This window comes from Delphinus delphis, chromosome 11, assembly GCF_949987515.2.
Source record: "Delphinus delphis chromosome 11, mDelDel1.2, whole genome shotgun sequence".
Lineage (NCBI taxonomy): Eukaryota > Metazoa > Chordata > Mammalia > Artiodactyla > Delphinidae > Delphinus > Delphinus delphis.
This window is the reverse complement of record NC_082693.1, coordinates 17,294,509-17,322,299: the sequence shown is the minus strand read 5'-3', so window position 1 is coordinate 17,322,299 and position 27,791 is coordinate 17,294,509. Positions and strand designations below refer to the sequence as shown.

Here is a 27,791-nt window from a genome sequence, read left to right as displayed (position 1 = left end):
GTGCTTATATTAACAATACTGTACTGTGTCCTTAGACATTTAAGAGGGTAGATCTCATGTCAATTGTTCTTACCACAATAAAAACAAAACGAAGCAAACCAGAAATAAAATAAAGTAAAAATAAAAGGTGGACTGTTAAAACCAAGACAAAACCAAATCAAACAAAAACCCCAGCAAGCGATTAAGAGGCTGATGGCAATTGGAGACCTGACATTTTCCGTAACAATAGAGGGATCTGAGGGCATCTTGAATCCCTCTCAATCTGTCCTACAGATTTTGTCCCAAGATTTTAAGTCACAGACTGCCAAGACTTCTTTGAAACCCAGGAGAAAAGCTCCTAAGGCCAAGTTCAAATCAGTACAAACTAAGACCCAAAGGCCAAGGGCATGTTGGTGGGCTTCCATGGCATTTGTCTGATCTCAGTTATTTGGGGACATAAGAAAGCCTGATATTGGTGCTTCAAATAGTCCCTTGATTCACGGTTCCTTCCAAAACTTTTAACATTTTCCAGTAATGTTTATAAGTATTGTAAGGCATTTTAGGAAGTGCAAGACACCAGATGTGTGTTGTTTGTGGAGACACTTTGAACTCTCCTGAGCTGGGTGAGAGTTTTCTTTAGGTCTGAGGCCCAGGAATATGTTGTAGGTGAACTAGAGACCACACTTTGAGAAACTGCACAAATGAAACAAAACAACTTGCTTTTCATTGTCACCACACCCTGAACTCTGTGACCTCCGGGCTTGTACCTCTCATGTTATGGATGGAACACGGTTCACTGTGTCATGTAATTGTCTACATGTCTTATCTATTGGCTTCTAAGGTGCTTCAAAGTGAGGGCTGCTGATTGCGAACTTCTCATTACCCAATGCCTCTTAGCAGAGTGCCTTGGACACATTTAGTCACCTTGTTATTTTAGTGCGATATCATATGTGTTTCAGTTTTTCCCAGATTCTTGTTTGCTAATAATAGCCTTTATTTTTTTTGTTTGTGGTTGTTGCTCTAAACTTTAATTTTTTTTTTTTTCTGGTACCCGGGCCTCTCACTGTCGTGGCCTCTCCCGTTGCGGAGCACAGGCTCCGGACGCGCAGGCTCAGCGGCCATGGCTCACGGGCCCAGCCACTCTGCGGCATGTGGGATCTTCCCGGACCAGGGCACGAACCCGTGTCCCTTGCATCGGCAGGCGGACTCTCAACCACTGCGCCACCAGGGAAGCCCTTGAATGCACATTTTTGAACTGCCTAGTAGTAGGTAGGTAGTACACGTTCCAAACTTAGCACCAGCTGGGAATTGTGGGTATAAAAATATGGTAAAACCATAGGCTGGGCAACACCTGAGACATACCCACATGAAGCAAGAAACGTTTCTGATCAGTAAGAATGGTACTTACATTCTAACGGTGAAGTACAGACAATTATTGCAAATGCAGGTAGAAAAGCTCATGAACTGGTCTGAGGTTACTGATTCACTTCAATACCCAACCCACTGCTTTGCACCCTTTGTACCAAATAAATTGCTCTTGAGGAAACAGATCAATTTGGGCTAACTTATGTACCAACAATGAAGTTTTAAGCAAGGTTTCTTCAAAGTTGTTTCCTTTTTAACAATCAACGTTTTTCCAATTCAAATTACCAGAAGAATGACAATTCCTCTGTACCTTAAAACACTCTTCATCTTTCAAAATGAAACAGTCTTGACAGATGGGCTATAAATAGTGGCTTTTCCCCCTGTAGTTCAAAATAAGTCTGAACTTGGGATCAGTCATATTACTAAGAGCTTCCCACAAGGAGTGAAGGAAATGCTCTACCTTACGTAGGTGGATTTACATTGCAATTACCATAAAATACAATGAACCTACTATTAATGTCACAATGGCATGTGTATGGCTTGCTAGCTCATCTTGTTTCCAAATGAAGTGTATTGGAAAACGTGGGTGTTTCTTTTCCAGTGGAGTGGAGCAGACAGCCTTGGTTATATCTTTGCAGATTCAGAATATACAGTATCTGATGATATTGGAGTTTGGGTCACACAACAGGCGAAATTCCAGGCAAAGGGAAACTGCTTTGGAATCTATAACTAGTTTTTTGCTTTGTTTTTTAAAATAACTAGATATTTATCACTGCTGGGAAGATGTTTATACCAAAGGTTTTGCTGAAACTGGGTTAAAAAATAGTCATATATGCAAATGCCATATGATATCACTTATATGTGGAATCTAAAATATGACATAAATAAACTTATCTATGAAACAGAAACAGACTCACAGACATAGAGAACACACTTGTGGTTGCCAAGAAGAAGGGGAGTGGTGGAGGAGGGATGGATTGGGACTTTGGGGTTAGCAGATGCAAACTATTACATAGAATGGATAAACAACAAGGTCCTACTGTATAGCACAGGGAACTATATTCAATATCTTATAATAAACCATAAAGGAAAAGAATATGAAAAAGAATATATATATACAAGTTTTCTTCAAAGTTGTTTCCCTTTTAACAGTCAACTTTTTTCCAATTCAAATTACCAAATTTGAATCACTTTTCTGTACAGCAGAAATTAACACAACATTTTAAATCAACTATACTTCAGTAAAATAAATTAAATAAATTGTCACATATGTTCCCCATATGTTTTCTTTGGAGGTCATATCTTCTCAATACAAAGTCATATAGTTGGCAGTTACAATTTGATTTGACCGTACAGACTATCAACGCAAATTCTCTTAAACATAATAATTCATCCTTGATCTACATCCTGTGCTCAGCAAAAATGTACCTGTGTTTGATGGCCCTTCAATATATACTCCCCTCTTGCCATCATTTCATGGAAGTAGGTGAATTCTTCAAAGATCAAGGTACTGAAGTTCATTTGTGGAATAGCCTATTTCTAAATTTACTAGTTTACCAGATATATTGTTTTAAGGAATAATCAGCATAAGCATATTAAATGGTTCTGTATATGCCTTCCTATAAACATAATTTATTGACTATATTAAGTGAATATGAATATTTTCTTTTTGAATACATTCAAATACCCAATGAAACACATTTTACATAAATATATTCTTCATAAATGCATTCTCCCTAATTATATTCTTCATGAATATATTTTTCACAACTAAGAATATTTTCAGTGAATTTAGTCATCTTTATTATGCTTTTATTACTACCTTAGGGTGAGAGGGAGACACAAGAAGGAGGGCATATGGGGATATATGTATACATATAGCTGATTCACTTTGTTATGCAGCAGAAACTAACACACCATTGTAAAGCAATTATACTCCAATAAAGATGTTAAAAAATACTACCTTATTAGAACTTATTCTTAATATATTTATTTAATATTTATTAGAAAATTTATTTGAAAATAGTCATAAAATCACCAAATAAGCCTAGGACTCAGCTTTCGACAAATTGAACATTCCTTAAAATGTAGTTAATGAAAGTATATGCATATTTAAAAACAATATTCCTTATAGAAAGTTTTAGTAAATTTGACAAGTTTGGTGTTTGGTAAATTGACATTGTGACTGACCTCAGGTTTAATTCCCTTATCAGTTCATTTACTTAAGAAAGCATAATTTGTGATTATCTTTCATGACTTGGAATAGAAAAATACATCTTAGCTTTATATTGTTCATTCAGTCTTGCTTACTTGGCTTCTAGGACGATATAGTGAAAACTAATTTAAAATCAATTATAATTTTTAACAGGATACTATGAATCCATTCTCACAGTGATAATGATCCTGAATTTTTTAGGATTAGCTATTTACCTAAAATGAATGAGCAGAGCTCTGTGTTGTCTGTGCTCAATGGAAAAAAAGATGTCGTGGTCCTGCTTGCAAATAGATGTTACTGCTTCTCTGGTTCTAAAATTTTAGAAAAGGCTGGACTGTTCTCAGTCTCTAGACCACTATGTTTACATCATAAGCATTGGTCCACCAAATTGTAATAATTTAGTTTTCCTACTGCAAGGAGGAGGTAGATTCCATATGAATATGCTACTTTCAACAGACATTTAGCCTGGATTTTCTAAGATTTAGGTGAAGAATGAATTGAATTTGGACCATGAAAAGTCACGTTCCCAGAAAATTCTATGGTTGTACTTAACAAGACCAAACACAAAACCAAAACAGATCAAAACCGAAACAGCTTCAAATAACTGAAGCTTAAAAATTAACCTGCTTCTTTGAATGTGCTGTTAATGTTTTTACAATAACTTTTTGGGGTAATGAGAAGTACCATTTAGCTCATTTACTCACTGTCTCCCGTGGAGTGATTACTCTGTGTTTATATGAATATGGATTAGGAAAATTGTTCTGCACATATGAGCTAGGGATTTTGAAGAAAGAATCTTTATCCTCAACACTGATTTTACCAAGAAAAGGGGGAAGTGGTATTGCAGTTAGTTATTAAAGAAATAAGGAATAGGGTTTACTAATGTCTGAATTCAGTATACAAGAAGACTCACTCTAAATTTAAAAGCTCAAACTGTTACTTTTCCTTTAAAAAAGAAACTACTGATTTGTATATAACTTGAGTCAAATGCATTGTTAATTTTGCATTGAGTAGGACTTTAACTCATCTGTTCATTTTCTCTTGTCTTTCTCTTAGGCATATAATTTTCTGCAACATTCATTCAGATAAGTTACTGTATAGTAGGAAGGATCTTAAAACATTTTCCAAACCAAATATATTTGCCTCTTTGGTTTCTTCTGTACTAAAATTCCTAACATGTGAGCTAGTCCTTTTAATTAAAAAACGTAACAAAGGGCCCCTATTAAAATATGAATCTGCCTGGGAGGAGCATATTAAGTTCAAAATTAAAAGGTGGTAATATATCAGTATGAATGTATTAACTAGATTAGTTTCATAGCAACTAGAAAAGAGTAGAACCAAGACATAAAACACTGTGGAAAGTGAGTCAGGCGAAGCACTATAATTCATACCTCTGTGAGGCCAAGTATGGGGTACACTGTGGGTTTATGGTATGGTGGGTAAGGGGAGGGAGGTATTCCTTGGATTACATCTTCTCTCAGGCTTCCTATAATGCTAAAACTGTGCAGCTCTCTCATTCTAGCAGTTCTGAAAGGCAGCACATGGAACTGTTTAACCCTTAACATTAATGCTACATACAAAGAGTCACTCAGTAAGTGAGACTTATCTGATTTTTGAAGATACATAAATTCAGTTACGGAAATGCCAGTTTTCACTGCTCAGCAGTCCTTTTATCAGATTTACCAAGCTGGCAAAAGAAAAAAGTTTGACCCGTATTATCCCTTTGCTTTTTTTCTTCTGTCAGTTCTCACACCTTATCTGTATGAAGTTGCCTACGTGTAGACAGAGTAAGTGGCCAGGTAATGTATGTGATTTGAAAGGTATTGCAAAATTTTGTGTTATTCTTTCCCATGTCCCTGCCAATGGAAATGTCCATTATCGACATTTCTCCAACGCATGAGATAACCAAGGTGAAATCTTCCTCCTGCATTTTATAAACATATGCATTTTTCCCCCCTCTGGGAAAGAGGAAAAAGATAAGCTACTTCCTAATCAGAATGGTGTCTTAGGTAAGCAGGTGTTACACTGGAAAGTAGCAAAATGAGGCAGTCAAGGAACATATATAAAGAGTTAGGGGAAAGGGAGAAGAGAAAAAGCAGGCTAAAAAATATGTTTTCATAGAAGTTAGTCTTTGATTTAGTCTGTCATCTCTCATATTGATTAAGGAGAAAAAAGGTGACAAGGGCAATTTGACTCTCTGGAGATGACAGGTGTAGGTCACGTGGGTGCACACGTGCATGTGAGTTTCTCACAGTGTGTGTAGGTGTTTTAGCAGTCCTATTAGTCCCTAGGTCGATTTCAGTGAGAGTTGCTCTGTATGTAGTTGTTGTTTTGATGTGCTTGTGATGCGAGGTGAGACCAGTGTCCACTTACTCTGCTATCTTAATCTCTTTTGAAAAGTTTTATAAATTAAAAAACGTTTATTTAAAAATAGATGATTCTGGGCTTCCCTGGTGGCGCAATGGTTGAGAGTCCGCCAATGTAGGAGACGTGGGTTCGTGCCCCGGTCCGGGAGGATCCCACATGCCGCCGAGCGGCTGGGCCCGTGAGCCATGGCCGCTGAGCCTGAGCGTCTGGAGCCTGTGCTCCGCAAAGGGAGAGGCCACAGCAGTGAGAGGCCTGCGTACCGAGAAAAAAAAAAAAGATGATTCTACCTAAAATGTTTTATTTTAGATCAATATGTTTGTAGACAAATTATAAACTTTATGATATTTGGTAATATTAAGTAGGAAGGCAAATTTTTGTCATATATATCATGCTATTTATCATGTGATATAAACTCCTTATTTTAAATTAATATTGAGAAAAAAGCATGACCTGTTAAAAAATAAATTCAAAGGTGACATTCTGTTGTATTTGGCTTCAGAGAGTCACACATTAAAATGTAGATTGGTGTTTAATTATTATATGTGTTAAAGTGTTAAAATAAGAAAAAAGCTGATATAATGTTTGGAAGTTTTACACTCTGGAGTTTAAAAATGTTTGGAGTTTAAAAAATCTTAAAAATCAATAAACTTAGTATTATACTGTTTGTATTTTCTTTAGAACTGAAGAAATAAGATAATAGGTTTTACGTCATTATTTGCAGATATTTCTAACTAGATGAAAAAAGAGCATTTAGATGCCATTCTTCATTTTATTCTTTCTTTCCAAGAATTGGTTTTGATATAATGAAAACATAAAATGAAGTACGATGCTATTGGAGGATGGAGGGGACGAAAAGTGCCCACTGAACTGAGAAGGCGTCTTGAGACTGAAAAACAAGGCAGGCAGCTCCATATAATCAATGGATCCATTTATTATAGGGCAACTTACAAGGCAGGATCTATTGGGATCAGGTGACAACAATCCCGAAGCATTCGCATCTGCACTCTGCACCACTGAGGAGCCGTTGGGGCACTTTTATAGTTAACCTAGGGAATGGGGTGAGTGCTTGGAAAAAGGGTGTACATTCCTAAGTCAAGATTTGTGAATGGGGGGACTTCCCTGGTGGCACGGTGGTTAAGAATCCACCTGCCAACTTCAAAGCTTTTGCACAGCAAAGGAAACCATAAACAAGACCAAAAGACAACCCTCAGAATGGGATAAAATATTTGCAAATGAAGCAACTGACAAAGGATTAATCTCCAAAATTTACAAGCAGCTCATGCAGCTCAATAACAAGAAAACAAACAACCCAATCCAAAAATGGGCAGAAGACCTAAATAGACATTTCTCCAAAGAAGATATACAGACTGCCAACAAACACATGAAAGAATGCTCAACATCATTAATCATTAGAGAAATGCAAATCAAAACTACAATGAGATATCATCTCACACCAGTCAGAATGGCCATCATCAAAAAATCTAGAAACAATAAATGCTGGAGAGGGTGTGGAGAAAAGGGAACACTCTTGCACTGCTGGTGGGAATGTGAATTGGTTCAGCCACTATGGAGAACAGTATGGAGGTTCCTTAAAAAAATACAAATAGAACTACCATATGACCCAGCAATCCCACTACTGGGCATATACCCTGAGAAAACCAAAATTCAAAAAGAGTCATGTACCAAAATGTTCATTGCAGCTCTATTTACAATAGCCCAGAGATGAAAACAACCTAAGTGCCCATCATCGGATGAATGGATAAAGAAGATGTGGCACATATATACAATGGAATATTACTCAGCCATAAAAAGAAACGAAATTGAGCTATTTGTAATGAGGTGGATAGACCTAGAGTCTGTCATACAGAGTGAAGTAAGTCAGAAAGAAAAAGACAAATACCGTATGCTAACACATATATATGGAATTTAAGAAAAAAAATGTCATGAAGAACCTACGGGTAAAGCAGGAATAAAGATGCAGACCTCCTAGAGAACGGACTTGAGGTTATGGGGAGGGGGAAGGGTGAGCTGTGACAGGGCGAGAGAGAGTCATGGGCATATACACACTAACAAACGTAGTAAGGTAGATAGCTAGTGGGAAGCAGCCGCATGGCACAGGGATATTGGCTCGGTGCTTTGTGACAGCCTGGAGGGGTGGGATAGGGAGGGTGGGAGGGAGGGAGACGCAAGAGGGAAGACATATGGGAACATATGTTTATGTATGACTGATTCACTTTGTTATAAAGCAGAAACTAACACACCATTGTAAAGCAATTATACCCCAATAAAGATGTTAAAAAAAAAAAAAAAGAATCCACCTGCCAATGCAGGGGACACGGGTTCAATACCTGGTCCAGGAAGATCCTACATGCCGTGAACCAACTAAGCCCGTGCACCATAACTACTGAGCCTGCGCTCTAGAGCCCATGTGCCACAACTACTGAGCCCACGCACCACAACTAATGAAGCCCATGTGCCTAGAGCCCATGCTCCACAACAAGAGAAGCCATTGCAACGAGAAGCCTGTGCACCACAGTGAAGAGTAGCCCCTGCTCGCCGCAACTAGAGAAAGCCCCCATGCAGCGATGAAGACACAATGCAGACAAAAATAAATAAATAAATAAATTTATTTAAAAAAAGAAGATTTGTGAATGGGTAACTAGTTTCACGGGTGCTGGAGAATACGTCAGCGAAGGTTTTCATCGTTTTGGAGGGACTAACAGAGCATAGGGGCCACCTGGTCCTAATGATTATTAAACAATATCTATTAACTACAAATCCCTTGATGACAGAAAAGTGGTTTATTGCACAGTATAGTCCTGGGTAGGGTCAGTGGAAAGAGAGAAGAAACTCTGAGGGCTCAAGATGGTGTCAGTTATTCTAACAGCCGTACACAGGCAGATTTTAGGGACTTCCCTGGCAGTCCAGTGGTTAAGACTCCACACTCTCAATGTAGGGGTCATGGGTTCGATCCCTGTTTAGGGAACTAAGATCCTACATGCCATGGGGCCAAAAAATTTTTAAATAGAGGAATGAAACTTACTGATCAGATGAACGTACTCTTGAGGGACATTTATAACATTATTTTCTTTATGCTCCTTATTAGGTTAGATTTTAACATCAGTGCTTTTCATGCTTTCTGTCTTTATCCAATGGTCTATTAGAGGTATAAATAAAACAGTGTATGACCAAAAATAAAGAGAGTTTAAAATTGTCTAATATTCGAAACCAACATGCTGACAAACGGTACTCAGCTGAGTGGTAAATGGAGGAGAGGCTAGTCCTTCACTCACTCATCTGATTAACACTAGACCTGAGCATCTCACTTGATATTTATTCAGAGCTCCAAACTGTTCCCTTTATATAATTTAAACAAGTGTTTTATTTACTAATACCAAAGTAGAAATGAGAATTGATACCCTTATGGCTGGAAGCACACGGAGCCAGTTGGGAAGTTCTGAGTAGCAACTCTGGATGCTTCCCGGCTCTCACAGTCAGTGGCTCTGGTCAGGAAAGTTACAGATGCCTCAGGCTGTTTTGCTAAATTAAAGTCCAACTAATCAAAGAGAAGGGAAAGAAAGAGGAGACTGACAAAGGTTCTTAGTGAAAGCAAAATAATTAGAGAACCAAGGGAAAAAAAAAAACAGATAAGAAAGTTGTTCATATTTTCTATTTCTTCCTGATTCAGTCTTGGCAGGTTGTGCATTTCTAAGAATTTGTCCATTTCTTCCAGGTTGTCCATTTTATTGGCATAGATTTGCTTGTAGTAATCTCTCATGATCTTTTGTATTTCTGCAGTGTCAGTTGTTACTTCTCCTTTTTCATTTCTAATTCTATTGATTTGAGTCTTCTCCCTTTTTTTCTTGATGAGTCTGGCTAATGGTTTATCAATTTTGTTTATCTTCTCAAAGAACCAGCTTTTAGTTTTATTGATCTTTGCTATCGTTTCCTTCATTTGTTTTTCATTTATTTCTGATCTGATTTTTATGATTTCTTTCCTTCTGCTAACTTTGGGGTTTTTTTGTTCTTCTTTCTCTAATTGCTTTAGGTGCAAGGTTAGGTTGTTTATTCGAGAGGTTTCCTGTTTCTTAAGGTAGGATTGTATTGCTATAAACTTTCCTCTTAGAACTGCTTTTGCTGCATCCCATAGATTTTGGGTCATCGTGTCTCCATTGTCATTTGTTTCTAGGTATTTTTTAATTTCCTCTTTGATTTCTTCAGTGATCACTTCGTTATTAAGTAGTGTATTGTTTAGCCTCCATGTGTTTGTATTTTTTACAGATCTTTTCCTGTAATTGATATCTAGTCTCATAGCATTGTGGTCGGAAAAGATACTTGATACAATTTCAATTGTCTTAAATTTACCAAGGCTTGATTTGTGACCCAAGATATGATCTATCCTGGAGAATGTTCCATGAGCACTAGAGAAAAATGTGTATTCTGTTGTTTTTGGATGGAATGTCCAATAAATATCAATTAAGTCCATCTTGTTTAATGTATCATTTAAAGCTTGTGTTTCCTTATTTATTTTCATTTTGGATGATCTGTCCATTGGTGAAAGTGGGGTGTTAAAGTCCCCTACTATGAATGTGTTACTGTCAATTTCCCCTTTTATGGCTGTTAGTATTTGCCTTATGTATTGAGGTGCTCCTACGTTGGGTGCATAAATATTTACAATTGTTATATTTTCTTCTTGGATCAATCCCTTGATCATTATGTAGTGTCCTTCTTTGTCTCTTCTAATAATCTTTATTTTAAAGTCTATTTTGTCTGATATGAGAATTGCTACTCCAGCTTTCTTTTGGTTTCCATTTGCATGAAATATCTTTTTCCATCCCCTCACTTTCAGTCTGTATGTGTCTCTAGGTCTGAAGTGGGTCTCTTGTAGACAGCAAATATATGGGTCTTGTTTTTGTATCCATTCAGCCAATCTGTGTCTTTTGGTGGGAGCATTTAGTCCATTTACATTTAAGGTAATTATCGATATGTATGTTCCTATTCCCATTTTCTTAATTGTTTTGGGTTCATTATTGTAGGTCTTTTCCTTCTCTTGTGTTTCTTGCCCAGAGAAGTCACTTTAGCAGTTGTTGTAGAGCTGGTTTGGTGGTGCTGAACTCTCTCAGCTTTCGCTTGTCTGTAAAGGTTTTAATTTCTCCATCAAATCTGAATGAGACCCTTGCTGAGTAGAGTAATCTTGGTTGCAGGTTTTTCTCCTTCATCACTTTAAATATGTCCTGCCAGTCCCCTCTGGCTTGCAGAGTTTCTGCTGAAAGATCAGCTGTTAACCTTATGGGGATTCCCTTGTGTGTTATTTGTTGTTTTTCCCTTGCTGCTTTTAATATGTTTTCTTTGTATTTAATTTTTGACAGTTTGATTAATATGTGTCTTGGCGTATTTCTCCTTGGATTTATCCTGTATGGGACTCTCTGTGGTTTCTGGACTTGATTAACCATTTCCTGTCCCATATTAGGGAAGTTTTCAACTATAATCTCTTCAAATATTTTTTCAGTCCCTTTCTTTTTCTCTTCTTATTCTGGAACCCCTATAATTCGAATGTTGGTGTGTTTAATGTTGTCCCAGAGGTCTCTGAGACTGTCCTCAGTTCCTTTCATTCTTTTTTCTTTATTCTGCTCTGCAGTAGTTATTTCCACTATTTTATCTTCCAGGTCACTTATCCGTTCTTCTGCCTCAGTTATTCTGCTATTGATCCCATCTAGAGTATTTTTCATTTCATTTATTGTGTTGTTCATAGTTTTTTGTTTCATCTTTAGTTCTCCTAGGTCCTTGTTAAATGTTTCTTGCATTTTGTCTATTCTATTTCCAAGATTTTGGATCATCTTGACTATCATTATTCTGAATTCTTTTTCAGGTAAACTGCCTATTTCGTCTTCATTTGTTAGGTCTGGTGGGTTTTTATCTTGCTCCTTCATCTGCTGTGTGTTTTTCTATCTTCTCATTTTGCTTATCTTACTGTGTTTGGGGTCTCCTTTTTGCAGGCTGCAGGTTCATAGCTCCCATTGTTTTTGGTGTCTGTCCCCAGTGGCTAAGGTTGGTTCAGTGGGTTGTGTAGGCTTCCTGGTGGAGGGGACTAGTGCCTGTGTTCTGGTGGATGAGGCTGGATCTTGTCTTTCTGGTGGGCAAGTCCACGTCTGGTGGTGTGTTTTGGGGTGTCTGTGGACTTATTATTATTTTAGGCAGCCTCTCTGCTAATGGGTGGGGTTGTGTTCCTGTTTTGCTAGTTGTTTGGCATAGGATGTTCAGCACTGTAGCTTGCTGGTCGTTGAGTGAAGCTGGGTGCTGGTGTTGAGATGGAGATCTCTGGGAGATTTTCGCTGTTTGATATTATGTGGAGGTGGGAGGTCTCTTGTGGACCAGTGTCCTGAAGTTGGCTCTCCCACCTCAGAGGCACAGCACTGACTCCTGGCTGCAGCACCAAGAGCCTTTCATCCACACGGCTCAGAATAAAAGGGAGAAAAAGTAGAAAGAATTAGTAGAAGTAGAAAGAAAGAAAGAAAGAAAGGAGGGAGGGAGGGAGGAAGGAAGGAGGAAGGAAGGAAAAAAAGAAAGAAGATAAAGTAAAATAAAATAAGATAAAATATAATAAAGTTATTAAAATAAAAAAATAATTATTAAGAGAAAAAAAACACGGATGGATGGAGCCCTAGGACAAATGGTGGAAGCAAAGCTATACAGACAAAATCTCACATATAAGCATACACATACACACTCACAAAAAGAGGAAAAGGGGAAAAAATCATAGATCTTGCTCTCGAAGTCCACCTCCTTAATTTGGGATGATTCGTTGTCTATTCATGTATTCCACAGAGGCAGGTACATCAAGTTGATTGTGGAGCTTTAATCTGCTGCTTCTGAAGCTGCTGGGAGAGATTTCCCTTTCTCTTCTTTGTTCTCACAGCTCCCAGGAGCTCAGCTTTGGATTTGGCCCCGCCTCTGCGTGTAGGTCACCGGAGGGCGTCTGTTCTTCACTCAGACGGGATGGGGTTAAAGGAGCCGCTGATTCGGGGGCTCTGGCTCACTCAGGCCGTGGAGGAGGGAGGGGCACGGAGTGCGGGGTGGGCCTGCGGCGGCGGACGCCGGCGTGACGTTGCACCAGCCTGAGGCGCGTCGTGCGTTCTCCCGGGGAAGTTGTCCCTGGATAGCGGGACCCTGGCAGTGGCGGGCTGCACAGGCTCCCGGAAGGGGGGTGTGGATAGTGACCTGTGCTCGCCCACAGGCTTCTTGGTGGCGGCAGCAGCAGCCTTAGCGTCTCCCGCCTGCCTCTGGGGTCCGCGCTTTTAGCCGCGGCTCGCGCCTGTCTCTGGAGCTCCTTTAAGCAGCGCTCTTAATCCCCTCTCTTCGCGCACCAGGAAACAAAGAGGGAAGAAAAAGTCTCTTGCCTCTTCGGCAGGTCCAGACTTTTCCCGGACTCCCTCCCGGCTAGCCGTGGCGCACTAATCCCCTGCAGGCTGTGTTCACGCCGCCAACCCCAGTCCTCTCCCAGCGCTGCGACCGAAGCCCGAGCCTCAGCTCCCAGCCCCGCCCGCCCCCGGCGGGTGAGCAGACAAGCCTCTCGGGCTGGTGAGTGCCTGTCGGCCCTGATTCTCTGTGCGGGAATCTCTCCGCTTTGTCCTCCGCACCCCTGTTGCTGCGCTCTCCTCCGAGGCCCTAAGCTTTCCCCCTCCGCCACCCGCAGTCTCCGCCCGCGAAGGGGCTTCCTAGTGTGTGGAAACGTTTCCTCCTCCACAGCTCCCTCCCACTGGTGCAGGTCCCGTCCCTATTCTTTTGTCTCTGTTTATTCTTTTTTCTTTTGCCCTACCCAGGTACTTGGGGTGTTTCTTGCCTTTTGGGAAGTCTGAGGTCTTCTACCAGCGTTCAGTAGGTGTTCTGTAGGAGTTGTTCCTCACATAGATGTATTTCTGGTGTATCTGTGGGGAGGAAGGTGATCTCCGCATCTTACTCTTCCGCCATTTTCCCGGAAGCCCTCATTGTAGTTTTGATTTGCATTTCTCTAATGATTAATGATGTTGAGCATTCTTTCATGTGTTTGTTGGCAATCTGTATATCTTCTTTGGGGAAATGTTGTCATAAGGTTTTATGATAACTAAATGAATTGGCAACTCTAAAGCTTCTAAAACTGTGTCTGGACTATAGCAAGTAGTATATAATGTGTATATGTTGTATTATTATCTCCAGTTATATATAGTTTTACAAAAATGGTGTCACATTTTATGTAATATATTAGGGTTTGTGTTTTTCTAATCTGGTCATAGCCCTTTAGGACAATCTGCGTCTACGTGCTTTTCTTGTATGTTGGAGTCTTTGAGAGTGTCCAATCAATAAATACCAATAAGTACCAGTGCTCCCCCATCCTAACTGTGAATCAATTGAAAAATAAGAGACACGTATGACACACAGATTCCAAAACATCACTTCTAGCACTGACAAGCTGATGTGAGGGAATGTGCCTTATTTCTGCTGGCAAGCAGGCTTTCTTACAGTTAACCTCCAAATAGATCAACCTCCCCACGTCAGCCAGAATTCTCCACATGGAGTGAGTGAGGGTATGGAAAGGAAGGACGTGTCATGCTCATGGAATTCCATCTATATAGAAGGAAATAATAAGAATGAGGAATAATAATATTATCCTTTTCCCTTTTTCTCCTCCCACCATGGAAAAGTTTTCCTTCTGACTTTAATGTACTGTTTTTACTCTGCTTGTTGAAGCATTTTAACAAAGCACTTAGTGGTAATTGAGACTATGTATCTCGAATTTCTTTGGACATTTTCCCCACATATAACTTAAATAAGAAAGCTAGATATACCTTGGTAAGTTAATAATTGGTGACAATGGCTGTGTTTTACCTGATGCGAAAGCAGTTGGTTAATATATCTGACCAGTTAAAAATCAGTTGATTTGATGACAAAATCTTATTTGGTATCACATAGAGATTGCAGGGTCTGCATATGCAATGTCAAGAGCTGGCCAATTATGCAAAACTAGTTAAATCTCCTGAATCTTCTATTACTGAGAATAAAAAGAGCATTAAGGATTGAAGGTATAATATCAGTAACATCAATAGGTACCCTTCACTGAATGTTGATTGTGGCTAGCATCATATTACACACTTCTTATGTATTATCTTATTTAATTTTATTGCAACTGATTGTTGTTGTCGTGGTCACTTGTATTGGGCCCTCTGATCCTTTCTGTCCTCCATGGGACTGACTTCAGAAAATTAAAATTTCCAGCTTCCCTGATTTCCAGTTAGGTTGTCAGTGGGAGGTATTGGTGTGAGACTGGGGTTGTAGAGGGGAAAAGGCATTTCTCCAGCTCCATGCATTAAGTGGTGCCTCTGGCAGTGGCTCGAGCTCCTGCAACTCAGCCCTTTTCCCTTTCTGATACATTCACAGGAGTGAGAGAGACTTGCCACTGACATAAATCTCTGCGTTGTCCACCGTCTGCCCAGTTTGGCTTTTTAACTCTTCCGATGCCTTTAGAACTAGTTTCCCGTAATTAAATCCTCTATTGAACTACCTGTCATGGGTTCTGTTTTCTTGTCTGAACCTTGATTTATGTAAAGGTAGAGATTATATTCATTGTATGGGTAGATTAAGTGACTTGTACAGAATCACACAACTAGTTTAAAAACAGGCTTTCAGGACTTCCCTGGTGGCGCAGTGGTTGAGAGTCCGCCTGCCGATGCAGGGGTTACGGGTTCGTGCCCCGGTCTGGGAAGATCCCACATGCGGCGGAGCGGCTGGGTCCGTGAGCCATGGCCGCTGAGCCTGCGTGTCCAGAGCCTGTGCTCCGCAACGGGAGAGGCCACAACAGTGAGAGGCCTGCGTACCGCAAAAAACAACAACAACAAAAAAAAAAACGGAAAAAAAACCACAGGCTTTCAAACCAGTAGTGCCTCCTTGCGAAGCCCAAGTCCTTAAACTACTATGCTGTATCGAAATGATATTCCAAGTGAATGTCCAAATGAATACTTTTCATGAATTGCTTATTTTTATTACTTAGTTCAAATTGTCTGCATGATGGCACGAAGCAGCTATTATTATCCTTTAATTGTCTCTCTCTCCCATTAGCTTGTGAGACTGCTTGAGAGCGAGCACATATGTTATTCATCTTTGTAGTCTTAGCACCAACTACTGTGCTTGGAATGTAGTAGAGCCTTAATAAATATTTGTGGAATGAATGAATAATAATCACTGTCATTTACAGAGCGACTATTTCATTCCAGCAAGCATGCTAGGGGTCTTATGTAAAATTTATAACTCAGTCTTCATAACAATCTTGCAAGGTAGGCATAAATATTCCAACATCATAGGTAAGGGAAAATAGGGTCAGAGTTTAAACAATTCACAACTAAACTAGAATTAAACCCAAGCTAACTGGGCTTTAAAGTCTGACCTTTTGTCTACATCTAGCTGCTTCCATTAGTATGAAGGAACAAATATATAAATAATTGGGTTGGAAAAAAATCTAACATCTTATTGGATTTCCAGTTATTAGAGGAACTTCATAAACAGGTGAAGTCTTATCTCTATGAGAAAAAAGAGGAGTTCTGTATTTTCTTGCCATAATTAAATGAAGAAACAAGTTTTTGTATCTCAAACTACGCCTATTCAGGCAAAAGGAAGAGAAATTGGGATAATAATCTGAAATATGAAATGGTTTAAATTGCCAATGTGGAAAACATTGGCTATTCCCATAATTACCTAATCATTCTCTAGAGTTACTTGGCATGAGATGTAACCCTGATGATATTCACAACTAGCTCTCCTAAAGACTTAGAAGTCAGGTTTTAGCTTTACTTTTCCATGTCTTGGTTTATTATCCAGCACGAGCCAGTAATTTTCCAAAGTACCTGGGTAGGTATTTTTATTGCTGGATTGCTGATGATGGTTTTCACTTGTGTTTCTGTGTGTTCCATACTTTGCTTTGCACGGTAAAATCATATGCATGAGTCTATGGCCCAGTTAAGTTTCTCCCTTAGTTTTACCAGAGTGATGCATTTCTAGTAACTCCTCTGAGCTTGGACTTAAAATAATACCTATATTTGTAAGGCTGATTTGCAGAATCCATGTCTTATTCTTTGATTTCTGATGAAAAGTAACTAATAGAAGCAAAATAATTTGGTAGGCGTCATACAAAGAGTCATTGTTAATTCTCCACGTGCTTCTTTGGCACATACTTGCTTGGTTTGGTATTGGTTGAAATTATTTCAGCTGGATACCACCAAGAGGCTGTTCTCTTCTTGCAGAGCTAGGAGCCATTTGAAGATTCTGGAAATAAACAGTTTTCATAAGATCTTTGCTGGCGTGACCCTGTCTTTTTTCCCAGGGAAAGGATGTTCTCCTAAATCATCTTCATGTATGTACTACTAGTTTTGCCATGATAAAGTAAAGCCTTTATTTTGTTAATTCAATAGGAGAGATTAATATAAAATTAAATGTAGGCATTTTCCCAGGTGATTTATAATCATAAAAGCTATGTCTATGTATTTAATACTGGGGAAAGAACACAAGAAGACCGTTTATTTGTTTGATAAAAAATTGTATTCTCTTGTCGTTGAGTCACGTCATTAAGGACTGGAAACCAAGGGGTGTCAAAAACCCCAGAGTGTTGCTGTTGCATGGGTGTAGAGTTTCAGTCATGCAAGATGAAAAAGTTCTAGAAATCCACTAACCAAAAGTGTGCAGGGAGTGAACAATTCTGTAATGTGCTTTTACCACAATTAAAACAAAAATAAAAACAAACACAAAAAGCAGAGTCGTGACCAGTAGACATGGAAGAAACCCAACTACATTTGTGCTGAAGAATTACCTGCTCCCATCTGAATGTCGAGAAGGAGTTAGAGAAATAAACTGATTCTCTGCTTCATAAATCTGCAGCAAGTCGTTTTCATTAGCAGTGATGACTGATGGAGATTGTCGGTGATGCTGTGATCCCAGGAGCAGAAGTCACCGTGTAAACAAAGCTGTGCTGACAAAAGGGGACTGTTCACAAAGCTGACACTAGCGCGGCGTTGAGAATATGAAGAAACAACGTGTGCATTCGCTGATTTGGGGCCAAAGTGCTCAGTAATGATTGTGACATTAACTATTGGAATTTAGAAATTTTAAGTAAAAAAGAATAGATCTTATTCATTCATTTATTTATTTTACTCCGCTAAAATTTTTCAAAAGTATCTGAAAAGCTAAAATGTTTTCACTGTATAAGTTGGCAAATTAAGGAAAGTTTAGTGTTAATTGAATCGCATTTAATTCTTTCCAAGTGCTTAGCTTTAAACACTACAGTGAAAAGACAACTGTTTAAAAACTTCTTTCAGGGCTGGAAACACATTTTGAAACAAACCTTTGAGACATGATGATAAAACCTGCACAATATCACAATGCATAGAAGGAAAAACAGAATTCCCTGATGTGGTGATTTTCTGTGTTACCAACTCCAACTTCTATGCCTCCTCAGGTATATAGGAAAAATAGGCATTTAGAATAGGGATTTTTTTTTTTTACATCTTTATTGGAGTATAATTGCTTTACAATGGTGTGTTAGTTTCTGCTTCATAACAGAGTGAATCAGTTATATATATATACATACGCTCCCATATCTCTTCCCTCTTGCGTCTCCCTCCCTCCCACCCTCCCTAACCCACCCTTCTACGTGGTCACAAAGCACCGAGCTGATCTCCCTGTGCTATGCGGCTGCTTCCCACTAGCTATCTATTGTACGTTTGGTAGTGTATATATGTCCGTGCCACTCTCTCACTTTGTCACAGCTTACCCTTCGCCTTCTTCATATCCTCAAGTCCATTCTCTAGTAGGTCTGTGTCTTTATTCCTGTCTTACTCCTAGGTTCTTCATGACATTTTTTTTTCTTAAATTCCATATATATGTGTTAGCATACGGTATTTGTCTTTCTCTTTCTGACTTCCTTCACTATGTATGACAGACTCTAGGCCCATCCACCTCATTACAAATAGCTCAATTTCGTTTCTTTTTACGGCTGAGTAATATTCCATTGTATATATGTGCCACATCTTCTTTATCCATTCATCCGATGATGGACACTTAGGTGAATAGGGATGTTTTTAGCCACTAAGATGAGTGAAGACAACTTTGATACCAAGAGGAATATGTTATCTCCCTCTCTTATCTTGACTGGGTAGCTATATTGAGCTCTAATATATTGAAATATAAGCAGGCAGGAGCGGGGGAAGAAAAAAACATAAGGGAGAGAGATTGAGTTCTAAATGTATGAGAAGGAAAAACTGAGAGCAGTTGAGAGGTTTATGATAAAACCAGAGGTATTATAGATGAAGACCAAAAAATAGCAGTTTCCACTCTTGAAAAATTATCCTATTCTATGGGTTTTTCTAAAACTAGTGTTATGTACTTGCACTATACTTAAGGTGACTTGGAATTTTATGGGAGGGATTTCAGCTTGAGTTCATTTGTATTGTCATTCAGAATTGCCAAGAGTGGTCTCTCATAATTTTCACTTATGACCTATGGATTTTTTCACCACTTACATACCAAACAATTTGTATTTGATCATACACTGTCCAGTTCTATTCCAATGTGTTTATTGAAAAGTTTTACCTTTCCCAATAAAAGTATAATTTCCTGGGGATCTGGGTCCAAGTACCTTTCACAGAGCCTTATACTTCTCTACCTAGTTTATATTGTCTGTAGGACAACTTGTCTGTCTTGTTCACTGCTGAAATCCTGTGCTTAGCACAATGACTGGCATATAGTAGACTTCGGGTAGATATTTGTTGTCTTCATAAAACAATGAGTAAAGAGAATTAAGCTCATACATAATTGTTCAGTGGCTATTTCCTTAATGTGTATAGGGGAGTGGGATTCAGGTTTTAAAAATTAGTGCCATTTGGGATATTGTTAAATGGATATTGTTCAGAGGATTTTAATCAATTAACCCTGGGGATACTGTTAAGATAGCATCTGGCAACTGGAAGTAGATTTACTAGATTAAATATAGTCAGAGTGAAATACTTTGGTATTAGTACAAAATATTGCCCTAATTTCAAGAAACGAATAGACAAAATCTTTGACAAAGGGTTAGTAGAATTTAATAGAGTTTAAATCATCTTTTTGTTTTAGATATAAGACATTTTACATATAAAAATGTGTACCTATATATTATATATACACATAGACACACATATATCTGTATTTATTATATATGTATACATATAGGTTTCCACTTCTATGTTTGATCTTCTCTGAAACCTCACTTCTTAACTTGCAGGATTCTTTTCCAGATCATAGAATTATTTGTTATTTTTACTTAAGCGATTTCCATGATTAAAATTCCATGTCTCCCCAGGTTTCCGTGAATCAGCAGTGCCCCAGAAAGCGTTTCGCTTCCTGAGACTCCAGGGAAGTCTTGGAACACAAAGAACTTGAAGAGGGAGCCTGGCCAAATAGAGATTTTTGAGCCTTTGTAGCCTTGCTAAAGCAGATTATTAGTACAAACAAAATCAAAGTCTGTGTGTTCCTAAAAGCAGCATTTTCATGTAAGTCCAAGGAACTCACTTTAGTTTTATTTGCTTTGGCTAAAGAAATGAAAAGCTTTGTTTTAACCACGTGGGCACTATTTTGCAAGGGGATCATAACAAATTGTTCTAATCTTTAATTTCACTAAAGAGTTACTACAGTGATTTGATGTAACTTTTTCAATGGAAAATTAACAACTAAATCTTTTTTAACGTCATTGTTTTCTAGATATGAATCAGAAGCTTCCTAGGTATTTTTGTAACACAATGGATTCTGATTCTGTTATTCAGATTCAGTGTTTTCTTCAAAAGAATGACGCTTTATGACTTTGCCAGCAATTTAATAGATTTTTGTCTTCTTAAAAGAATAGAACTAAGAAATATCAAGATTTAAAGCATAAATACCTTGGAACACTCAGAAGAGCAACATGGGAGAAACTGAGAAAAGAATTGAAACTCATAGAATAAGATGTCTTTCCAAGTTGAAGGTATGGACTGCTTTGTGTGGATATATGTGTATGTACCATATATATATTTTTAAACCGAGACCTTGTAAAGTTGCTTATATCTTCATGTATTAATCTAATAATAATGTCATACTACCTGATATATTGATAAGTTCTTGCTTTAATGAAGGTGGTTTGTAACTGAGGGTGTGTCTAAATAGGATTATTGATTCAGGCAATTTCAGCAGAAATAATGTTGAGGGATTTAAATGGAAGACAGGATCTTAAACACTTTCAAGTACACATTATATGACAGTAGGATTTAATTTCCTGGATTAAAGGCCAATTTAATGTTCACCCTTCTGGGGCTTCTAAGTCAGAGGAGTATGGAGGTCTCTCCTGGAAAACGGTTCACTGGACAGAAATGCTTTGTTGATCTGTATTCAGTGATGCCTTCACAATGACCCACTAAAACAAATGTTTACTTCAAGCTCTGGCAACATACCAATCATTCTTTATAAGAAAAATGCCCATTTTGTTAGCGGTTTCTGGTATTCTTGACTATTTCAGAGCAAATTCTTTTTGCGTAGCCTCAAAGCTGTTTTGCCTTCAAACAAAATTTAAATTTATTTTAAACCAAGGAATCTGGATAATTGTCTTGATTCCACAGCTAGTGCCTGCAAGTGGTTTCCAAACTATGACACTGCCACCAGTTTCCTTCCTATCAAAAGTTTGTTTTCTCTTTATACATGTGTAGGAAAGATCTACACATGTACTGGAAAGGGGAGAATCATGATATAGAGCTAGAAAATTACTTTTGCCTGAAATGCTCTGTTAATTATATATTTTTAAAATCCCCTTAAATTATTCCTAATTCTCATGTCCATCTCCTAACATTGAGGGGTTAAAAATAAGGACTGAGGCCCAGGCTTGGTTTATGTCGAGTTCAACTACTGACTTGCTGTGTGACCTCAGAGAGGTTGCTTAACCTCCTTGTGGCTCAGTTTTCTCATCTGAAAGGGGTAACAACAGTACTCATCTCATAGAATGTTTTTCTTTTTACATCCTTCAAACAATGACTGGAATATTGTAAACATTCAATAAATATTAGCTATTATTAATAATAGCATTTGTGGATAAAGGTCAAGTATTATTTATAAACAATTGGTCCTTAATTTTTTATGACTGGAGTTTGGCAGGACTAGATATTGATCTGAAATGAGATAGCAAAATACTGCAAGCACAAGTTTATCAGGTAAAAGTAAGAGACAATTGCTTCATAATTAGCCGGGTTTCTCTGTTTCTCTGACCTTAGACATATGCTCATTAAGCAACATTTTTAGAAGGTATCAAAGGACTGTCTTCAACAAATTTGCTTCAAACTCTGGGACATTATTAAAAGCTGGTAGGACTAGCTTTATAAATATAGAGGTTATTTTGCACTAGACATGAGTCACAATAGCCACTGGTTGCTTTCACTCTATGAAGAAAACCATACAGGTTAGGAAGCCCATCTAAATGTTTCAGGAAAAGCACTGGGATCATGATTTATCTCGTTTCCTTTCTTAAAGTGTTAAATAAAAGAAATTATTCTCTCAAACATGATTTGTACTTTATTTGATAGGCCTTGCTTGCTTTTAAATATAAAATCTGAATTATAAAACCATGTGAAAATTGTTTACTCTCAACAATGTGCTCTGAAAAGATTTACATTGTGATGAGAGACAGAATTTCTACAACTGGTATTTAATATAAAAGGATAAATAGCTAGAGATATAGTTATACTATCTTGGCAGTTATGTAACGATATGAATTTTTTTTTTTTTTGCGGTACGCGGGCCTCTCACTGCTGTGGCCTCTCCCGTTGCGGAGCACAGGCTCCGGACGCGCAGGCTCAGCGGCCATGGCTCACGGGCCCAGCCGCTCCGCCGCATGTGGGATCTTCCCAGACCGGGGCACGAACCCGTGTCCCCTGCATCGGCAGGCGGACTCTCAACCACTGCGCCACCAGGGAAGCCCCACGATATGAATTTTGACTCATATTGAGCTTGATATTTAAATTTCCCAGGTCTTTTCCACATACATTTCTATTCAGATTTCCCCAAACTAATTGGTGCCGATAACTTTTGGCTTAGTTGTATTTAATCCTATTGAATTTCATCTTATATTCAGCTTACTTTCAGCAGCGACTACTTCTTCAAGATGTTTTTGAATACTGATTCTGTCATTCATTCAGTAAACTTGTACTGGATGCCTACTGTTTGTGAGGCATTTATTAGACCCCAAAGATACGAAGGTAAATAATATATGGATGCTATCATCGAGTTGTTCACAGTATAGTGAGGGAGAAGGTTATAGGCATCCAAACACATAAATAACGTGCACTGTGGGGAATTCCCTGGCAGTCCAGTGGTTAGGACTCCGGGCTTCTACTTCAGGGTCAAGGGTTCAATCCCCGGTCAGGGAACTAAGATCCCGCATGTCACGTGGCACGGCCAAACAGATAAATAAATAAAGTCCTTAAAAAAAAATAAAGTGCACTGTGCTGAGGGCTGTAATAGAGGCAGGCGCACAGCAGCGTGGGGAGATAGGGAGTGAGTGGCCAAGGCTACCTGGGAAGTAGAAAGACAAGGAAGACTCCACGATAGAAATAATGATAGAGTTGAGTTTTAAATACTGAGCATATATTTATCAGATGCACAGGTGAAGAAAAACATTGCAAGTGGAGGACCACCTGTAAAAGAGATGTAAAGTGGCATGGTGAATTAAAAGAACTATAAATAGAACATTATGTTTAGGGACAAGCGGCAAGGGATGATAACAAGGTATATACGAGGTTTTATTTGCCATCTAAGAAGTATGGATTTTTGTTTATGGGAAGCCACTAAACAGTTTCAAGAAGTGGAGTCACATGCTAAATACGCATTTTATTCATCTGTTTGACAAACATTTATGAAGCTCCAAATTAGTGGTGGCAGGAGGTGGAAGGGAGATTGGAGGTGGGAAAGACTAGAGGAGACTAAGAAATGATTGCAGTTGTCTAAGATAAACTTTGTATACATTTGAGAGATTTCAGCATCTGGGTGGTAGTTAAAGCCATGGGAATAAGTGAGATTTCCTAGGAAGAGCGTATATAGCAAAAAGTGGAAGGTATGAGACAAAAGCCTGAGAAGAGAAGACCAGATAGAAAGAGTCTAGAGATAGGTGGAGATATAGGTATGCATGGGGGGAGGGCAGGGAATTTCAGGAAGAAAAGAATGATTAATGATCTTAAATGACTCGGAGATATCAAGTTAGCTGAGGACTGAGAAGTACCTATTGGATTTGAAAATCAGGAAGTTGTTTATGACTTATAGAGTAGCTTCAAGAGAGGCTAGACTGAAGAGTGAGTGGAAGGTTCATGTAGGCAATGAATCTAGACTATTCTTCCAAACAGCTTGATGGTAGCTGGAGCTACCATCAGGGATGAGGGAAGATTTTTAGGACAGAAATGTCTTGGATATATTTATAAGTTAGTGGGGAGAGAGAGAGTAAAGAGTATGAGGATGAAAATAGAGGAGGGGGTCAACAATTGATGAATCAGGATTTCAGCAATGGGAAGAATGGATTCCAGACCATGGCTGGAGGGAGTTTCTTATACAGGAGGAGGGATACATCCTTTTAAGATGGGAGGGAAATTGGAGGGGTAAGGAGGGGTAGATTTGAAGGTGAAGTTGCTGAGATCATTTGCTGGTCAAGAAGAGCATGGGGCTGAGTTGGAGACTGACAAAAAGAAAAGATTGTGAATAATCTTGAAGGGAGTGTACAAAGTGCATTATAAATTGTGGGGTTGGTTCAAGATTGAGAAATTGGAAGATGGAGGGGTGAGGATTTTATAGATATGAGTGTACTGGCTGGAGAGTAAATCGAATGGTCTCTCAGGATGGAAGTGTCATCAGGAGATGGAAAAGCCCTATGGCATAGGATTAGGGACTACCATTCAGGCTGACATAAATATATTTATCTATAATTTGTTGATTTTGAAGCAGTAATTAATCTACCTAACTTATGATTACCCAGTATACAATGCTCCTTTTTCAAATCCCTCACTAAGACCTAAATCTTTTCACTTCCAACTTAATAAAACTATCAAAATTTTAACTTTTTAGTAAAACCATACTACTTTCTGCTGATCACAATGGTTCTATCTGTTAAGTTGTCCTTGATTTTTTTTGTTACAGATGGTGTCAGCCTGACTACTGTCTGGAATTATATCAATACCTAGGAAGTGTGATTCAATATGCAGAAATTTATTGTACTGTATTCATATTCGTTTATCATAGCAAGTACCTGTTCAGTTTAGAAACATTTTTGTATGGTTTATAATTAAAATATTGCTTTAAATAAATTAACTGGCAATGAGTAGCAATAGAATGTTGTATAAATTGCATATTACTTTGTTCGAGAGAACTTAAGCAGATTTGCTACAGAAATAATGTCTTTGTGTAACGTCACATTCCTTTTTAAAAATTAACATACACATATTCTTTTGTACTACAGATAGTGTTGCAATGCTGAAGATCAATTTAAATCGTTTGCTACATGTTATTTAGAATGATTACTTGCTTCTGTGTGTGTATAAGACGTGCCCATAAAATAATGAGGCTACAAATGACCTACACAATTCAATATCACTAATCAATTAGTCCCACTTTGGATTTTCAAAGAGAGAACATAATATGGAAGACCAGAAGAAGAGATCACTTTAAAAGCTTCTTCCAAATACAAGAGTTACTTGAGCTGGAGACAATCAATCTTTTGGTAGAAGATATTTTGCCAACGGGTGGCAAATGTACAAATTCAAAAATAAATTTTTCATATGTTTTCTTGCACTTTTTTTCTCCCTAGATGTTTCTGTTGGCAATAACATGTGCGTATGTATCCAAAACACTATCCGGATCTTATATGAATTCCATGCTCACACAAATAGAGAGACAATTCAACATCCCAACATCTCTAGTTGGATTTATTAATGGAAGCTTTGAGATTGGTAATGAATTACTTTTCCATTACTTCTTTTTATACATTATTTTATCCAGGGAGCTAGTCTGAATTTTACTCTCCTTATTTTCCGCTTTGTACCATTTAATGTATTTTCTAAAATGACTTAAATAGCCTAGCTATTGCATTTAATGTATTTTCTAAATGTATGTATTTAATGTATTTTAATGTATTTTCTAAATGTAATGTATTTAATGTATTTTCTAAAATGACTTAAATAGCCTAGCTCACTTTCGAATATGTTGAGAAACAATTCATTTCAATATTATCCCTGAATAACACTTAAACATCGTCACATATCCCGTCACGGGACTTTTTATTCTAATAGTCCTTTGGTTAGCTAGCATGAGTAGCAGAGTGTTTAGAGTACTAATATTTAATCTATTATTTGATAACCCTTAGGGCTTTATTTTCATGTTTAGAAGATATCATGGGAAACAAAGGAATCTGTTTTCAAAAAAAAAAAAAGCAAATATTTTTCTTCTCCTATTGTTTCTGGGAGGTTGACAATTCTCCTTTCTAAGTGCAGAGGGAAGAAGAAACAGCTCTCACATCTCGCTGAATTTATTTCAGAAACAGCTTTTAGGGAAGAATAAAGCCTTTTCTTAGGCTCTGATTTTTGTGGCCGACTGGGAAGATGTGAGGACAGAGAGAAAGAATGAAGGAGGGAAAGATTTCTTCTGTGAACAAACCCGCAGAGAAATACAAATGTCACTCCTTTACAGTTTTGTAATGGCTTTTACTTCCTTCAAGATGAAAGTTGCCTTTAATATTTTTAATCAGTATCTGAAAGAAAAATTAGGATGGGATAGAGGCAAGACTGAAACAGGTGATGCTTGATCTTGTCTACTAGCGCTCAACTCTCTCAGACCTCATTCTGTGCCACCCGTTTGCTGGCTCTGGAGATCCTGGCTACGGAGTCAGAAGTCACTCCTTGTAGAGTCCCTGTGTAAACTCACCTCGCAGTCTAATGGAGGGCATAGGTGCCAAATAATTTAACTGAATGCAGTAAGTTTGGTGACATAGGTATATGCAGTGTCCTATAGGAACACAGAGGAGGGACACAACCTCACTTAAGGAAGATAGGCTCTTGAAGTAAAATGTTTTCTGGGTGACGAAACAGGGTTAGATAAGTGTGAAGAGAATTCCAATAGAAGAAGAAGCGTAATGTTGAAACAGCATGGTAGTTGTGTAGGAAGCAACATTCAGCCCAGTGTTATGGACTGGCCACACTTCAGGTGGCAATTCCTAGAATATAGGTCTGGAGAAATGGGCAGGGGTGAGAAATGGACTATTGGAGAGCTTCGTGTGTGTGTGCTATGGAACTTACCTTTTATCCTCTAGGTAATGGAGAGTCACTAAGAGATTGGCAGAGGTTATTAACATTTCTGTGTCAAGGACCTCTTTGGCAATCTGATGCCATATAATCTCAGAATAATGTAATTGCGTAAAATAAAAACCCTAAGGGTACAAAGGAAGTCAATTATACTGGAATAAAATTATAAAAATACTAAAAGCAGGTTATATAATAATACTTCTTACCATCACATTAAATAACAATATCTACACTAATTTTGAAGTAATCATCAGTGTCAATAATATTTTGAAGTATCTGCAACAGCTGTTATGTCGTATGCAAATACCTGTAACTTCTGTTGGTGATAATTGATGACAAAATCATACATACTGTTAATACTAATGTAGTTTGTGTCTACTTTCACAGTCAAAGGAAATGCTAATATTAAGTTACTGAAAATAAAGATGCAATTTTTTTTCTCACTCAAGTTCATGGAGCACCTGATTTCTATCCATGGACTCGTTTGGGGTTTATAGATAGCAGGTCAAGAACTTCTG

The 27,791-nt window shown here is 38.2% G+C and overlaps 1 protein-coding gene across 5 annotated transcripts in view; it reads left to right on the top strand.

Moving 5' to 3' along the window:
* The window catches only part of SLCO1A2 (solute carrier organic anion transporter family member 1A2), an 80,492-nt gene that overhangs the window by 7,975 nt on the left and 44,726 nt on the right, over positions 1-27,791 (top strand). The window contains exons 1-4 of one of the 5 annotated variants that reach the window (XM_060024404.1): positions 1,232-1,248; positions 20,283-20,472; positions 20,681-20,939; positions 25,785-25,926. In XM_060024404.1, the coding sequence (XP_059880387.1) occupies positions 20,880-20,939; positions 25,785-25,926 (202 nt within the window). In that variant the 5' untranslated portion in view covers positions 1,232-1,248; positions 20,283-20,472; positions 20,681-20,879. Of the gene's footprint in view, positions 1-1,231; positions 1,249-17,206; positions 17,304-20,282; positions 20,473-20,680; positions 20,940-25,784; positions 25,927-27,791 lie in introns of those variants that run through there. The other 4 variants (XM_060024403.1, XM_060024406.1, XM_060024405.1 and 1 more) reach the window with 4 other exon arrangements.